The sequence below is a fragment of the Labrus bergylta genome, chromosome 8 (genome assembly GCF_963930695.1).
Source record: "Labrus bergylta chromosome 8, fLabBer1.1, whole genome shotgun sequence".
In the NCBI taxonomy this organism is placed as follows: Eukaryota; Metazoa; Chordata; class Actinopteri; order Labriformes; family Labridae; genus Labrus; species Labrus bergylta.
Genome location: NC_089202.1, coordinates 26,792,996 through 26,810,322, shown reverse-complemented (window position 1 = coordinate 26,810,322; position 17,327 = coordinate 26,792,996). Strand labels below are relative to the sequence as shown.

General features: G+C 37.3%; 5 protein-coding genes across 5 annotated transcripts; 2 read left to right on the top strand and 3 right to left on the bottom strand.

Moving 5' to 3' along the window:
- Window positions 1–2,491: 2,491 nt before the first annotated feature.
- LOC110000819 (histone H2A) lies at window positions 2,492–3,017 on the bottom strand. Its single transcript, XM_020656183.3, has one exon. The coding sequence runs from the start codon at window positions 3,015–3,017 to the stop codon at window positions 2,634–2,636; it is 384 nt and encodes a 127-aa protein (XP_020511839.2). The 3' UTR covers window positions 2,492–2,633.
- Window positions 3,018–3,395: 378 nt separating this feature from the next.
- On the top strand, window positions 3,396–4,006 carry LOC114917158 (histone H3). Its single transcript, XM_029281684.2, has one exon. It carries the CDS (start codon window positions 3,396–3,398, stop codon window positions 3,804–3,806), a length of 411 nt encoding a protein of 136 aa, XP_029137517.1. The 3' UTR covers window positions 3,807–4,006.
- A 3,145-nt stretch (window positions 4,007–7,151) lies between these two features.
- On the top strand, window positions 7,152–7,625 carry LOC110002931 (histone H4). The gene has a single exon (XM_020658614.3). It carries the CDS (start codon window positions 7,274–7,276, stop codon window positions 7,583–7,585), a length of 312 nt encoding a protein of 103 aa, XP_020514270.2. The 5' UTR covers window positions 7,152–7,273; the 3' UTR covers window positions 7,586–7,625.
- Window positions 7,626–8,400: 775 nt separating this feature from the next.
- Window positions 8,401–8,826, bottom strand: LOC110002925 (histone H2B-like). The gene has a single exon (XM_065957476.1). It carries the CDS (start codon window positions 8,820–8,822, stop codon window positions 8,454–8,456), a length of 369 nt encoding a protein of 122 aa, XP_065813548.1. The 5' UTR covers window positions 8,823–8,826; the 3' UTR covers window positions 8,401–8,453.
- A 1,514-nt stretch (window positions 8,827–10,340) lies between these two features.
- Window positions 10,341–12,414, bottom strand: LOC110000823 (histone H1-like). The gene has a single exon (XM_065958051.1). It carries the CDS (start codon window positions 12,382–12,384, stop codon window positions 11,779–11,781), a length of 606 nt encoding a protein of 201 aa, XP_065814123.1. The 5' UTR covers window positions 12,385–12,414; the 3' UTR covers window positions 10,341–11,778.
- Between the last annotated feature and the right edge of the window lie 4,913 nt (window positions 12,415–17,327).

The window sequence follows — 17,327 nt, the reverse complement described above, 5'->3', positions numbered from 1 at the left end:
GTTTTATCTTCAACTTTATGGGGATAAAACTCACACAGAGAATCTGTTTAAACGGAAAAAACGTCCCGCATCAGTTAGAAAACCTTCATCTCTTCAGATTCAGCTCATGTTTGTGGACGAGGTCTCTTTAATTTCATTACAGCAGGCTTCAAACCTCTATGATACCCGCTCTGTTTGGACAACACGCGGGGATTTTCCGACACATTTCGGCTCCTAAAGTGTCTTAATGAGACATGTGAGCATTTAAAATTGTGATAGTATACACAGAGGCATCCGTTGATCGAACAAAACAAACATTAACCTTATACTTTGATGTGTTTAGTTTTAATCGGAGAGTTTTCTGTGGAGGTAAACACACGGAGACTCACAGATGATGTTGTGGGTTTGAGCTCCAGGTCAGACCAAATGATACATTTTATAAGAAAGGGACAGAGTTAAAGTAAAAAATAGTACGATGTAACAATCTAACAAGTTAATATGTACTGAATAAATCACATCAGTTTGGGTTTGTGTGGAGAGCAGCTTACTGTCTCTGAAATAGACTTGTCTTACCAAAGTAGAAGCTGAGAAACTAATCAAATCTACAAAGTCTATATTGAATCAATGTTGTTGTTGTTGACAAACAATTATCTTATAATCAATTGTTGCTTGATTGGTTTTATATTTAGTATTTCAATGTGTAGAACGTGTTTATTACACATTTACACAAATCAATTAAGTTAATCTAATTCTCCTCTGCTGAGCTCAGACCTTCGAACATGGTGGAGTTATTTTTCTTCAGGTCAATATTGATTCTACAAATAGTCTATGACTTACGATCGATATGTAAACTACATACATATGTAAAAGTCATAAAACTTGTTTAATGTGAAGTATAAAATTAAACAGACTTCAAGTTTTTTGTAGCCTATTAATTGTCAGGATGTTTTGAAAATGTGTATGAAAAAAACTCCACTTAAAAAAACAGCAGCAAAGAAGGCCAAGAAGTAAATCTGTAGACCAGCATTCAATGCATCAAAGGCTCTTTTAAGAGCCCCCACAGCTTCCACTAAAGAGTCTGTCCTCAATTATACTATTTATAATCATTTAATCTATATTTATAATCACCTCTGAATGTTGATATCAGCTTCTATTGTTTACACTTCTCACTAAGATTCTATCATTACTTATCAGAGTATTATGTTCAAAACACAGGATAGTTCTACTTTTATAATCATTCATTAATGTAGGTTTTTGTGTATAAACACCTCAATGTGTGTAGTAAGATGAATACATACAGTACAGTCAAGAAGAATCTCAGCTCAGCTTATTTGATCAAATGGACCTTCAACATTCTTCTTAATCTAAATCTATAGAAACAGAAGGGAAAAATACAATTTAGATATATAAAGACAATAAATACACATGGAGGGTGATCAACACTGAATCTTCCTCCAGGGGAAAATGTGTTGTCACAGCTTTGGCAACACAGGTATACATATATGATGACATGGCACATGAAGAAAACATGAACATGAACAGGAAGAAACACAGACGATGAAATAGGCCGATCAGCGTGGAAGCTTATTTAGAGCTTTCATAAAAATAATGAAACATATGAAGAGTTTTCAACATTCATCATCTTACTGAACGAGGAGTTAAGGACACTCTGCTTAAGTAAGTTAAGTTAATTTTACATGGATGGAAAGTTTAAAGGAAACAGGAGAGATACTTTTAATTAATTATTTGCATTGTTTTCTGATTTAATTATTTAATTGTTAATTATTGATCCGTTGTTGTGGTTTCCAGTTTCCTCTTACCAGACCTGCTTTGACTCTTGATATGAACATTAAAATATAAATAAATTTCAGCCAGCGTTGAACTCAGAATGAAACATCCTCACAGAATAATTAATCTTGGTTTAATGACCCTCTGTTAGTTGAATGTGCTTTTAAGCAGAGTTTTTTTTAAACTCGTCTTCCAGAACTGTTTCATGGTTTGTGATATTATTCTAATGATATGATTATCATCTCATTAGAAATACATTATCTGGACAGTGTGTCAAACGTAAACACATAGAGGATGTGATGAAAAAAAACACTGAAGCCTTTGTTCAACTAAAAGCAGCTCAAAGACATCTCAAACGAGGAAACTGAATTATTTTAGGAAATGTATTATTAATTATGAGTTGTTTCCTTTTTTAATTGTTCATTATTGATCCGTTGTTGTGGTTTCCAGTTTCCTCTTGCCAGACCTTCTTTGACTCTTGATATGAACATTAAAATATAAATGAATTTCAGCCAGCGTTAAACTCAGAATGAAAGAGCCACACAGATTAATTAATCTTGGTTTAATGACCCTCTGTTGGCTGAATATCCTCCATACGTCTCCCCAGGATTATTATTATTTTTGACACCGTTTCTGATGATATTATGACCACCATAATATAAATAGTTATTTAGTTTAATAAAATACTTTTCAAAAACTAATCTGGACAGTCTGTCAAATAGGATGTGATGATGAGCAAAACATTGAAGCGTAAAGACATCTCAAACGAGAAAACTGAATTATTTTAGGAAATGTATTTGCTCTTTCGTCGTGATGTGGTGGCTCTTAAAAGAGCCTTTGTGTTTGTTGAGGTCAGTATTGGGTGTTTACTTCTTGGCAGCCTTCTCGGTCTTCTTGGGCAGGAGAACAGCCTGGATGTTGGGCAGCACTCCTCCCTGAGCGATGGTGACTCCTCCGAGCAGCTTGTTGAGCTCCTCGTCGTTGCGGACAGCCAGCTGCAGGTGACGGGGGATGATACGGGTCTTCTTGTTGTCACGGGCAGCGTTACCGGCCAACTCCAGGATCTCAGCGGTCAGGTACTCGAGCACAGCCGCCAGGTAGACGGGGGCTCCGGCACCAACACGCTGGGCATAGTTTCCTTTACGCAGCAGCCTGTGAACACGACCGACTGGGAACTGGAGCCCGGCACGAGAGGAGCGAGTCTTTGCCTTTGCTCTGGCTTTTCCGCCGGTTTTGCCTCTTCCTGACATGGTGTAGATTAATCTCTAGAGTCGGTACTAGAAGAAATGTGCTCTAGGCGGACATGCCCTCTATTATATGTCCGCGGAGCGCGCGCGTTTTCCTGCCCCTCCAACCAGTAAAGAGGCTTCGAGCAGCGCAGAGGAGGGCGGCCCCACTCGCAGCTTCACTCCGAGATTTGAAAAACGTTTCTCCAATGAGCAGCGCTGATCGCGGAAGGGGCTCGCTCCCCCCGGCGGGACTGAGCTCCAGACGCGGCTTTGTCACCAATCAGAGGCTAGAGGTCTGAAGCAGCGTCACCGGTCGGTATCCGCTAACTCGGTTTAAAAGCAGCTCGTCTCCGGTCTCTGACACATTTTTCTCTCTTTCTTATTAGAGAATCTTAAACCATGGCAAGAACCAAGCAGACCGCTCGTAAGTCCACAGGAGGCAAAGCTCCCAGGAAGCAGCTGGCCACCAAGGCTGCCCGTAAGAGCGCCCCGGCCACCGGCGGCGTCAAGAAGCCCCATCGTTACAGGCCCGGTACCGTGGCTCTCAGAGAGATCCGTCGTTACCAGAAATCCACCGAGCTGCTCATCCGCAAGCTGCCCTTCCAGCGTCTGGTCCGTGAGATCGCTCAGGACTTCAAGACCGACCTGCGCTTCCAGAGCTCCGCTGTCATGGCTCTGCAGGAGGCCAGCGAGGCTTACCTGGTCGGTCTCTTCGAGGACACCAACCTCTGCGCCATCCACGCCAAGAGGGTCACCATCATGCCCAAAGACATCCAGCTGGCCAGAAGGATCCGCGGAGAGAGAGCTTAATCTGTCTACGGCCCCAAAACAACCACAACGGCTCTTTTAAGAGCCACCACATTTTACTCAAGACATATTCCTGTACTGTCTTTAATGTAGAGATGATCAGTTTATTATTTCATTCTATTCCCATGTTGTTAACTATTTCTGTCTGACAGTACTGCAACCTCAATAATATTACAATGTAGTCATAGATCATGTATATAGAAAACATAGATGTAGAGCACAGACATATTACAAAGTTATCAACATACCACACACTACATGTATGTTATTTTTAATTTGTTATCCACTTCGAGGAGTTATTCAAATTTATTACCAGAGTTTGTCAGTTAGATAAACAGTACACATGTATAGTTAATATGTATTATCTCAAAGAGACATTGTCAATATTTAATCTCTCTCTCTCTCTCATGTTTCCTGAGAGGTGCAGATTTCTAGAATCATCGTTCAGCTGAAAGAACTTCAGTAAATCACCAGCACACACTATGAACTCATAAATCACTTTATTATAGACTTTTTAAATTTTTTTACAATAAATAATTGAGTCCCATAAAAACATTGAAGTTGACACCATTACTTCTACAGGCCTTTAAGTTTGGATCACAAACGGGTTCACTGACGACCACTTGGAATAAATATAACAGTGATTCATAAAGACGGTTAAGATGCTACAGGATGCTCCTCATACAGATCCATATCATTTTACTGATGATAAAATACTAACTTTAGTTATAGCCTGTAGATTAAAGGATACTGTACCTGATATTATAAACAATGATGAATGCAGGTTAAGATCCACCACATTAGTTTAATTATCTTTAAAAAAGCACTATGGGAACAAACAATGACCTCTAAAGACACAGTTCTCTGAACCACCACAGACACATCAAAGAGTCTCATATGAAAACTATATTTATCCAATATGTGTGTCTTTATATAACACACACACACACACACACACACACACACACACACACACACACACACACACACACACACACACACACACACACACACACACACACACACACACACACACACACACACACACACACACACACACACACACACACACACACACACACACACACACACACACACAATCCATGCACATGATAAAAAAGTCTTGTTATAAAAAGTGATTGATGGACTGAGGAAACACACAAGAAGATAATAAAACACTAAAAGATAAGCTGGAAAAAAAAGAACAAGATGATCTTTAAATCAACTAAACAGACTCAGATATAAAATATATGTTTAATCAAAACTACTTCAAAGTTAGATACTATATTTAATATATATTCAGTAAAAAGCCAGAATAAAAAGGTCTTCAGTTTGCTTTTATAAATATCGACATGAAGCCGTGGAGATGAAATGATAAAGATAATTATCAGGATATAAACATTGTGTGTTGACCTCAGGTCTTCAGGTAAACTCATCCATCATCTGGGCCTCACTTTAACTTTTCCTGTTGAACTTTACACTGTAAGGGAATTTTGAAACTTGTGAAGTACTTTGGATTAGAGAAGAGTGAAGCTGGATTTTCATCTCAGGACTTCCTGAATCACCTCTCTGTGACTGACCAACTGGTAATTATCATCTCTTTTAAGAACAGTGTGATTCCCTTTGCTCTGCTCTCCATGTTTGATTCTATTGTGTGGAGGTGTGGAGTGCCTTTGGGTAGTCGTTCTGCTTTTGATTGTCTGTGGGTGTGGTTGTTTTCTGTAGTGTTAGTTGTTTTAAATGTTCTTTGATGTATTGAGACTGTAGGAGAGTTTGTCTCTTTTTAAAGTCACTGTGAGCGACCCTTCAGAAGAGAACCATGTCCAACTGTTCCAAATGTCTCCCAGAGTGTCATGACGAATACAGAGAGATTACAGATCACCTGAGGTTTTTGTCTACAGTTTTCTGATATGGCCTTTATATTTTTTTCATCTATCGTTATCACTTAATCAGCTAAAATAACTTCAGTTAATCACCAGGACACACTATGAAAGCAGGAAGATACAATCACTGCATTATTGACAGTTTTTCAATTTGAATTTTTTCCACTTTATTTCTTATTTTATGTTACATATGACATCCTCTCTTATTGTGTTCATGTCACATTTATACATATTTAAATAGGCAAAGGGGACTCATGACATCATGTCATCGTGACATTATATTAAATAAGTTAAATAACTACAACTACAAAACTTAAAGATAAATGTCACTGGGGATATAAATCCGATGACTTTATTGGGAATGAGCTAAAGCAGTGTTTCTCATATTACAACACAACATTTAAATAAAGATTAAAACAATCAAACAGAGGACATTACAGCAACATGTACAATGTTTGGAATAAAACTGTAAAAAATACAAACAATTTTAAAATGAAATGAAAAAGAAAGAAACACAAATATGAGGAAATGATCCGAACAGAGGAAGTGGAGACATTAATGAAATTATGCAAAACATGAATTATGACTTCTAGCATATAGACTAAAGAAGCAAGACAGGATATATTACTGACTTGAAAACAAGGAAGTGAGCTGAACTTGTGACAGAATGAGACAAAGTAGATGAAGAATTTGCTAAATATTATAAAAGACTCTTCTAAAAAGAGACAGAGTTTGAAGTGAGGAGCTTCCTTATGAACAGGTTAAGACAGGAACAGAGCCAGGTAATGTGCAGGTGAATACAATTTATAAGAATAATAAAGATAGAGGAATTAGTCAAATCTCAAAAGTGGGTAAGAACTAACAAGAAAAAAATACTATTGCAGACAAAACAGAAGAGACATGAGAAACAGAAATGCGATAATGTTTTTAGATGATTTTAAGTTAGCTTGAACACTTTAACACTAAACTAATTAAAAAAAACTTCACTTCTGGGATTTAAAAGTTTTGTAAAATAAAGTTTTGATTTATTTATTTTCAGTTTTATGTATTGTTTCTGCTCTCTCGGTGTGTTGAATTTGTGCTATTGAAATAAATTACAATATAACATATTTTTGTTGGGTTGTTATAGACTTTCTTTTTGTTTCAACTTTCAGTCATGATTTTTTAAAGGTGTGCTGTTAGAGCTTCCTGTCCTCCTCTCCTGGATGTTTTTGATGACCTTCGCTCTCCGAGGTGCTGAAATGATCTCTGCTGCAGCATGTTGTGTCATTTGTTCAGAAACAGAATACAAACAGTAATAATCTTCCTTCATCTCGATGTGAATGATTTCACTCCAAGATGTTGAATGTTTTCTTCATCTCCTGGTCAATGTGGAGCTCAGTCAGTCTAACAGGAGTCACGCTGTCCCTAATTCATGCTGCTGATCAGAGGGGGGCGCTAATGATTCATGAGATTTTGCTTTGAAAAAACATGACCGAAGAAGAAGAAAGCAGCTCTCTGACTTCAATGAGGTTCTCAGAGACTAGATTTAGAAAAATGTGAACGCTAGCTCAGAATCATTCAGATCTCAACAGCTGAATTGTAAACATGTCTGGAAGAGGAAAGGGAGGTAAAGGACTCGGTAAAGGAGGCGCTAAGCGTCACCGTAAAGTTCTCCGTGATAACATCCAGGGAATCACCAAGCCCGCTATCCGCCGTCTGGCTCGTCGTGGTGGAGTCAAACGTATCTCTGGTCTCATCTACGAGGAGACCCGTGGTGTGTTGAAGGTGTTTCTGGAGAACGTTATCCGTGATGCCGTCACCTACACCGAGCATGCCAAGAGGAAGACCGTCACCGCCATGGATGTGGTTTACGCTCTGAAGAGACAGGGACGCACTCTGTACGGCTTCGGAGGTTAAACCTGATCATGACCCACTCATACTGAAACCCAAAGGCTCTTTTAAGAGCCACACACTTCCTCTAAAGAGTCAACCCCATTATATCTTTACCTTTAACAGCTGATGTGACATTCATTGCACGTAAATATGTATTAACTAGTTCTGAAGAACATAATCAAGAATCAACGTTATCGATGCACAAGTGTCGTTGAAACGCTAGCTCCCTTTCAAAAAGATTAGTCATCAATCACTTGAGATGGCTCCTCAACGCAGCCTTGCAGACAGAAATTTACGTATACCTCATACACAAGTCTAGTTGATGGACTAAAGACATCACTAGACAATTATTCAGACAGTTTGAGAAGTTTCTAACTACATAATCGACAGCCAACTCATGTGACCTTGAAAAGTGATGCAATCTGGAGACTGACAAACTTTGAGGCCACGTACATGTCCTGTGTAGGAGTCATCAACAACCCACTCACTAGGAGTTTGGCGTTCGTTGCATAAACACAAATAGCTAGAAAACAGGCATATGTTTCTTAACCACACTCTTTGTTACCTAGTCCTCCAACGCAAAAAAAATATTCGCCTGTGGTTTAGTGAACTGGAAACTTTATCAAGTAATGAATCAAAAACAATCACCTTATATGGTCCGCGAGTCTTGCACATTTTGTAGCGGCACAATTTCTTTGGACTGGCGTATTACAAGATTTGATAAAATCCATTTGACCATTGACATGTTCTGTCTTAATCACCTAAATTGGATTGTTTTATTTGTAGTAGTTGTTTAGGAAACAATAATAATTGTTTCAGAATGAATCCAGCTCTTAGATGAAATGTTGAGTGGTCCTTAAAAGGACCGTTTTGTTGCTGGTTATCAGCGGGTTTACTTGGAGCTGGTGTACTTGGTCACAGCCTTGGTGCCCTCAGACACGGCGTGTTTAGCCAGCTCACCGGGCAGCAGCAGGCGGACAGCGGTCTGGATCTCCCTGGAGGTGATGGTGGAGCGCTTGTTGTATTGAGCCAGACGGGAGGACTCCCCGGCGATGCGCTCAAAGATGTCGCTCACGAACGAGTTCATGATGCCCATAGCCTTGGAGGAGATACCGGTGTCGGGATGGACCTGCTTCAGGACTTTGTAGACGTAGATGGCATAGCTCTCCTTCCTGGACTTTCTCCTCTTCTTCCCGGTCTTGGTGGCCTTAGAGACGGCTTTCTTTGAGCCCTTCTTGGGCGCTTTCACGGTTTCAGGCATGTTTTCTGAGTGGTGATCTCAAAAACTGATACTGAAGTGAGTGTCAGAAAGCAGTATATATTTAGTGTTGAAGCAAATAAGGAAGTGCTGTTGCTCACACAGGATTGGCTGAGATTTGTGCGCTCGAGGCTGAGCGCAAGATGCTGAATTTCATGGCTTTCAGTCACGTGACCGGAGCTGAGGCCTGGAGGCTGCATGGGTTTTTATTTTATCTCTTGAAAAACGACCATCGATAAACAAAATAAAAAGATTAGACAGCATAAACATTTCCACTTTTCAAATAAATCTTGAATCAGGTTCACAGTGTTTCTTCAACTTGGTGCACTTTTGGCCCGGTGAACTTGAAGAAATATATTTACCAAATCACACTCATCAAAGTCCCATGAGATTATCTAATTTGCCTAGTTTTAAGGTACAAGAGTGGATGAACTACCATCACAACAGAATTTGGTCATTTTTGACAAATAATCTGACCCTTAATCAACTAATGTCATTTCCACCACATCTAAACAAACAGCATTTTGTCTAAATGACATTTGACACCCTCAAATAAATATATGAATGTTTCATAACTAGTTCTGCAATTTCATACCATTTTACAATTTTTATACATTTATTAATTCAATTAATTAAATGTCACAAGGGTCAAATGGCTTAACACACATTAACCTAAATATGAAACCTAATGTTGGATAATGTAAATACTGTTTTCAAATAAATAAATAATAATATTACATTTAGTAGAGTATGAGCTAACAAATTGTGAAGAAGTTTTTAATGTGTAATTAGAACTTTTTGAATATTTTCAAAAATATGTGCAGTGATGGAATTGACAGTTTATGTACTTTGATGTAGAAAATCTTAATTTGAAAACAGTAAACACATTTATTTGAAATATTTCTGTTGAAATGCAAAATGTGAGTTGATACAAATAGGTTAAATAAATCTGCAATCATAGTTTTACTGCTTTTTATTTGTACAGTTCATAATGTCAGCATAACATCATAAATTTAATTTCCACCAGTAGGAAATGAGGAGGAAATGATGGTGATGGAAATTACATTTCTACAGTATTTTGGGAAAAATGCAACATTTTAGCTTTGATTTAATTATAGATATTTTATTTCACTTGAAAAAATCTTTCCAACGGGGCTGAGGTAACATGGTAACAGTGGTTAGTGCGTGCGCCCCATGTATGGAGGCTATAGTCTTCCAAACGGGCGGCCCAGGATCGAGTCCAGCCTGTGGCTCCCTTCTCACTGTCATTCCCCTCTCTCTCTCCCTGATTTCCAACACTGTCCACTGTCCTATCTCTCAATAAAAGGCACAAAAAGTCCCAAAAATATACTTAGGAAAAAAAAAAAAAAAAAAAAAATCTTTCCTCCTACCAACTTCCATGGAGGTACAGCGTGTTTGGAAATGACGTACAATAAAAATAATATCTACTCAAGCAACCAGACCTAACCAATCTCTCTTTCAGATGTTTTGGTGGAAAAATACATCAGTGTGGTTGAAATGACGGTTAAACTGTGTGACACAAATATTTTGAGTAAAAATGAATATTTACAATTGTCTCACATTAAATACTAACATGTTTTTTTAATTGTTTAAGTACCACTTAATACAAGTATATCAACATTCATATGCTTAATCATGATTTATAATACATTTTCATCTTTGAGCATTTGAGGTTTGTGTGTGGGACAAGGGCAAAACAGTTGAAAATAAAATAAAATACATATTGGAGAGAAGGTAAAAGTTTTTATTCTCTATTTATTGTATTTAATAAATTGTAATTATAATTTTTTTAAACATGACCAAAGGACATGAAAGTTAGTGTAGTTAAAGAACCATAGCTTTCTTGTTAACTTTCAGTGAGGTTAATTGTGTTTGGATTTTTTTAAAATTTAGAATAAAATGAAATCTTAAGGAAACCGATGTAGCTGTCACATGATTGTCAGTGAAATCCTCCAGATTCTCCAGAACAGCCTGGTTACTGAGTTTTCATAATAAGAATAGTTTTATTTTGTCTCCTTCAGTTAGAAGCTGTTGATGACATGTACACAGTTTCTGTAGTTTATTGACTATTATATATTTAAATATGCATACATAGAGAGTAAAAGTGTAATGCAAACTGGATGACTGAATATTCATTTTAAATATAAGTAAAATAATGCACCTATATTCTGAAATGTAAAACGTGTTTCTGTTACTGTATTTTCATTTTAAAATTAGCTTTTTCATTTGGATTATGATATACATTTAGCATGCCATTTTCTTCCTCATTTTAATTTAGTGAAAGAATGTGCATTTTTGAAGTTAAAAACTAAAATTCAAATTACATAAATTAATCATCATTTTATTTTTGAGTCAAATAATACACTCATATTCTGAAAATTAAAAAGCATTTCTTTTAATGCATTTGAATTTTCAAATTAGCTTTATCATTTGAATTCTGATCACTAATCGCTTCCATAAAGTAGGAGAGCTACACTGATGAGGTTTAGTGTATATATGCTCTCTATGTGCATTATATATTTCATATAGGAATTACATTTTAATGTAACTGGTTGCATCACTATGTAACAGTAGGTCAGTTAGAGCACAACAATAAAGTCATCTATTTATTTATGTGTTTTAACAGCTTATTTGGAAGTAAATCTGTCTGTGTCCTTAATTATTATTTTTCTTTGCTGGTCTAGATTCTGGTTTCCTTTCTGGTTGTAAAGATGTAGCCTAGCGTGAAATAAGGATTATTTATAATCTGATTCACTACCTTGGACTCCTATTCATCTTAGTTTGTTGCACACATGGATGTGACCACATTCAACATTCAGAGGTGATTATAAACATAGATAATATGATTATAAATAGTATAATTGAGGACAGACTCTTTAGTGGAAGTTGTGGGGGCTCTTAAAAGAGCCTTTGATGCATTGAATGCTGGTGTGAAGATTTACTTCTTGGCCTTCTTGGCTGCAGTCTTCTTTGCTGCTGTTTTCTTTGTTGGAGTTTTCTTCACTGGAGTCTTCTTGACCACTTTCTTGGGAGCAGCCTTCTTGGGACTCTTAGCAGCAGGCTTTTTGGTTGCCTTCTTTACTGGAGTTTTCTTAGCTGCTACCTTCTTCGGTGACTTCTTGACTGCTACCTTCTTAACTGGAGTCTTCTTGGGTGTAGCTTTCTTTGCTGCGGGCTTCTTTGCCTTGGCTGGAGCTTTCTTTGCGACCTTCTTCGCTGCTGGTTTGGCGGCTTTGGGCTCTTTCTTTGCGAGCTTGAAAGATCCGGAGGCACCACTGCCTTTAGTCTGTGCCAAAGTTCCGTTTGTTACCAGCTTAACCACGGCGGCGTTGATGCGTTTGTTAGCCTTGACCACATCCACACCTTTAGCGGCCAGTGCCTTCTTGACGGCCGATAAGGACACACCTTTGCGCTCTTTGGACTCAGCCACAGCGCTGATGATGAGCGTCGGGAGGGGGGGTCCATCAGACTTGGGCTTGGGAGCCGCTTTCTTCTTCGGGGTTTTCACCACCGGGGCTGCTACTGCTGGTGCTTCTTCTGCCATGTTGATCTCTCACTGGACGTGTGGAGAAGACCGACAGGAGGCGGGACTTATAGGGAACATGAGAACCGTGAAGAGTCAACCCACACAGACGCTCTTCCTCCTGTCTGAAATGTGGCGACACTTTGTGTTTTATCTTCAACTTTATGGGGATAAAACTCACACAGAGAATCTGTTTAAACGGAAAAAACGTCCCGCATCAGTTAGAAAACCTTCATCTCTTCAGATTCAGCTCATGTTTGTGGACGAGGACTCTTTAATTTCATTACAGCAGGCTTCAAACCTCTATGATACCCGCTCTGTTTGGACAACACGCGGGGATTTTCCGTCACATTTCGGCTCCTAAAGTGTCTTAATGAGACCTGTGAAAGTTTTAAAAGGATGATAGTGTAAGCAGAGACATCAGTTATTTAAATAAAACAAACATTAACCTTGTACTTTGATGTGTTTAGTTTTAATCGGAGAGTTTTCAGTGGAGGTAAACACACGGAGGCTGTCGGAGACTCAGGAGGTCACACAGACTCACAGATGATGTTGTGGGTTTGATCTCCAGGTCAGACCAAATGATAGAATTCATCAAGAGGACACAAAGTTAGAGGTTTATAATAGTACGATGTAATAATCTAACAACATAATGAATCATTCCTGTGCTGATAGAGACTGAATACATCACATCAGTTTGAGTTTGTATGGAGAACAGTTCTCTGTCTATAGGTTTAACAATCATCACTGTCAACTGAGTAATAACATCACATTAAATTAACATTAAATTAATCTCTAATTCTCCTCGTTGATCTCCTCGTTGATCATGGTGGACTCAGAGTTATTTCTCCTCCTCTGTGATATATTTGAGGTAAAAATATCAATACGGATTCTACAGATAGACTGTGAGTCATGATTATTTTTTAAGGTTAATTCATATGAAACTCATTCAACTTTTATTATGTGAAATATTAAACTATTTTTAACAGATATTTTGGACCTAAAAGTGGATCATCTGGCCTTTTCACCTTGCATGAATAAAAGTGTGAAATATTCTGTGAAGTGCTTTTTAAACATGCTTGTTTTGTTCTGTCATGTTTTTTTTTTTTTTTTTTTTTTTCATACCGTCTGAGTTCCAAACAGCACAAACTTTCCATGTAAGTTTTTTGTAGAAAAAATTCAGAAACTATAAAGTTGTGATTTTTCATGAAGAAGTCAGAGAGGGGGGGTCTTGAGGCTAAACCAGGTGAGACCCTGTAAAACTATTAAAGGTGAATTTATATTTGAATGAAGAACATGCTCAGGGATTGGACACATTTAATTCAGCACTTTAATTTGGAAACAGTTCATATACTTGAGTAGAAATGATTTTCATCTTATAAGTATAAAATATGAGTTGTGAGTAAATTGGCTGCTTATCGAGCTGTACCTCTTTACTGTGACAAGTATATTAACAGTGTATGTGAATACATAGAAAATATATTGAAGCTTTTTATGTAAATACCTTTCTGGTGCTGCTGCAACGCCCAAATTTCAATGCACCAGACTACATAAATAAACTCCTCAATCAATCAATCAATCAATCAATCAATCAATCAATCAATCAATCAATCAATCAATCAATCAATCAATCAATCAATCAATCAATCAATCAATCAATCAATCAATCAATCAATCAATCAATCAATCAATCAATCAATCAATCAATCTTTATTTCTATAGCACATTTAAAACAACCTTGATTGACCAAAGTGCTGTACAAGCATAAAAAACACAATGTAAAAACAACAAGTAAAATAACATATAGAATGAAGCACAATAAAAACACAATAAATAGGAGCATAAATACAATTTCAAAATGTCAAGCTCAAATTGTATTAAAAGCCAGAGCAGAGAGGTGACTTTTAAGCAAAGATTTGAAGTTTTCAATGGACTGAGCAGTTCTTATATTAACAGGTAGACTGTTCCACAGATTGGGAGCAGCCACAGCATAAGCTCTGTCACCTCAGGTTTTTAACCTGCACCTTGGAACTTCCAAGAGCATCTGTGTTAGAATGGGGCCTAAAATGGAGCCTTGAGGGACCCCACAGGCTAGTGGGGCCGCAGCTGTGGAGTAAGAGGCCTAAATGAACAGAAAAGGTCCACTCTGTGAGGTATGATTTAAACCCATTTAGGACATCACTTTTAATGCCAACACGCAGTTCGAGGCGAGATAAAAGAATCAGGTGATCAACTGTATCGAAGGCAGCAGCTAATTCTAACAGCACCAGCTCCTCACTCCTTAACTCCTCACTCCTTAACAACCAAATGGCCTCTGAGATCTGCAGGGTCAGGCCTCCTAGTAGTTCCACAGTCCAGGCTAAGGTCAGAGGTTTATCAAACATTTTCTGCAGTGACTCCTCAGCTTTGGAACAGTCTACCTGTTGATGTACGATCTGATGACACTGTCTCTGTTTTTTAATCCAGACTGAAGACACATTTTTACACACTTTTCTGTGCAAAATACTTAATATGAACATTCACATTAAGTCCAACAGTGGGTATACTGGGAAATAAGAAAGATGGGGTAACCTCAAAATAATTCCAGCACTTGATTGGATTAGCCTTTCTATCTGTCAAACAGATAATTCTTATGAATTGGAAGGTAAGAAAGCTGAATTGTTTTGACATGGACAGCTGTCTTAAAGACTACTTGTAATTAGTATCTATGGAGAAAGTTCAGAAAGTAATTGTACAGTTGGATGTTGGTGTTTAACGAGGTTATTATGGATATGTTTAGGTATCAGTATGTGCACAAGTGTATGAGTATGTAAGTATGTATGTATATTTATATGTATATCTCTTTTTTTTCTCACACACCCCTTTTGTATCACAATTTGAAACCAATATATACGTGGTCAATGAATTGGTTTATTTATGACTTAACATGCAAATGTGTACTGAATCTTGTAAATCTGCATTCTCTTTCGATGCCCCAAATTCATGGAACGCCCTCCAGCAAACTCTAAGGATTGAAGTTCTTCCCTCTCTTCCAGAATTTAAGAATTTGATTTCGAACAACTTTGTTTCAAATTGTAACTGTTTTAATTGATCTCAGTGGTTTTTGTCACTGATCCTGAGTGTTTGATGTGTTTTTGCTTGTTTTACTGTGCTTGTAATCTCGACAGCATTGGAAATGAGTGAAACCTCAGTGTCTTTTCGAGAATAAATAAAGGTTTGAAATTGAATGAAATTATTATCACACCATCATTATCATTGTACTCTATAACTGCACTCTGCCTTACAGAGATACAAAACTGCCTCTCTTTACTGGTCTTTACATGACTTGATGCTATCGATCATACCAAGTCACTTTAATCATCACTTGTCACTTTATCTTGCCATTCACTGCACATAATGTTTTAATTCCCTGCATAGTTAATGTCACCTTCATATATACCCCCTATTTCTATTTCTATTTATCTAATCTATTCTGTTAACATTTTTATTTTGTTTGAACTTCTTCTACTTGTCTTGTGCTGCTGCAGCGCCTGAATTTCCCCTCTGGGGATCAACAAAGTATTATCCTATCTTATCTAAGAAGTCCAAGCCCTGTAGTTATTATCACACAGTGTTATACAAACAAATATCACATTTGAGCTGATTTAGATCATTTCATGTGTGTCAGTGTTTTAGTGGAACAATGTGGTGTATTGAGTCTTAAATGCTTTTTTAATGTTATTCAGTCTTTCATTTCAGTAATTTATACGGCTCATGATCATATCACATGGTACGGAGCACTAACACAACACACAGTAATACAAAAAAAAACAAAGCAGCAAAATCAAACAGAAGGATAAAAAGGTATCTAATTTACAAACAACTTTTGGTTTATCTGATTGTAACAACAAAATAACTTCTACATAGATGGACAGTTCACATTGGCAGATATGTTTCTGTGTAGATCATTACACTCACATTCTTACATTCAAACAAGATGTGAGACTCGTCACCAAAACGAGCGTCCTCACTAAAGTTAGAAACTTCCCTGGTTATCTATCAAACTCTGTTTATCGGATTGTCTGAAGGCTTCCTGGATGATCCTGATATGCTTGTCTCAAAGATTACACCATTCAAGTCTAAGTACACCAGGCAGGTGAAACTGGGAATGGCTCATTAAATTAATTATGGTTAAAATCCTTAAACATTAATCAAGCATCATGAGACAAAAAATAAAATAATGTCAAAGCAAAAAATAAAATAATGTCAAAGCTTCCTTTGTTCACTGTTTTTTTCACCAATACACAAAGACAAATTCCTTATGTGTGTAAGAGCACTTGGCAATAAAAACAGATTCTGATTCACTTCTGTGTTTTGTGTCTGTTGCAGCAGGGACTCACATAAAGGATAAGTTTTGATTTATTTATGTTCAGTTTCATTTCTTCTTCCTGCTCTCTCTACATATTTTTTTTTATGTTTGTGTTGATTTTGTGCTTTGGAACATAATGTGTCCCTTATTTGGTTCAGTTGTAAAATACTTTATTTATCTTTGTTTCAACATTTTACGATGGAGGATTAGGGCCACGTTAATTATTATTTTTATTTGTTTTAAATTTTGACATTAAAGTAATAAATTAACGAGAATAAAGTACTAAATTTAAGAGATTAAACTCATAAATTAATGAGTTTGAGACCAGTCTACGCAAAATGATGAAAGTAGAACGCTTAATCTTTTCCTCTGCAGACAACTTCCTCCAAGTCAGTGTGCTTCTTTCTTCAGTTTATTGCAGTATTTTTTCAGGGTGCTGATATTTTATGACAATGTGAAGATGATGATGTGCCAAAAGCATGTGTAGTTTCATATCGGCAAAAGTAAAGCCCCAACACAACTATTTGTGTCTGTTATCGGTCTGCCTTGTTAAAGTGCCTCATGTGCAGAGCCAGTTTGTGTCCTGTTCCTCATTTTACAGATAAACAAGGTCTTG

Excerpts from the sequence above, each read along its gene's own strand:
- LOC114917158 (XM_029281684.2), top strand. The coding sequence starts at position 3,396 with ATGGCAAGAACCAAGCAGACCGCTCGTAAGTCCACAGGAGGCAAAGCT.
- LOC110000823 (XM_065958051.1), bottom strand. The coding sequence starts at position 12,384 with ATGGCAGAAGAAGCACCAGCAGTAGCAGCCCCGGTGGTGAAAACCCCG.
- LOC110002925 (XM_065957476.1), bottom strand. The coding sequence starts at position 8,822 with ATGCCTGAAACCGTGAAAGCGCCCAAGAAGGGCTCAAAGAAAGCCGTC.
- LOC110002931 (XM_020658614.3), top strand. The coding sequence starts at position 7,274 with ATGTCTGGAAGAGGAAAGGGAGGTAAAGGACTCGGTAAAGGAGGCGCT.
- LOC110000819 (XM_020656183.3), bottom strand. The coding sequence starts at position 3,017 with ATGTCAGGAAGAGGCAAAACCGGCGGAAAAGCCAGAGCAAAGGCAAAG.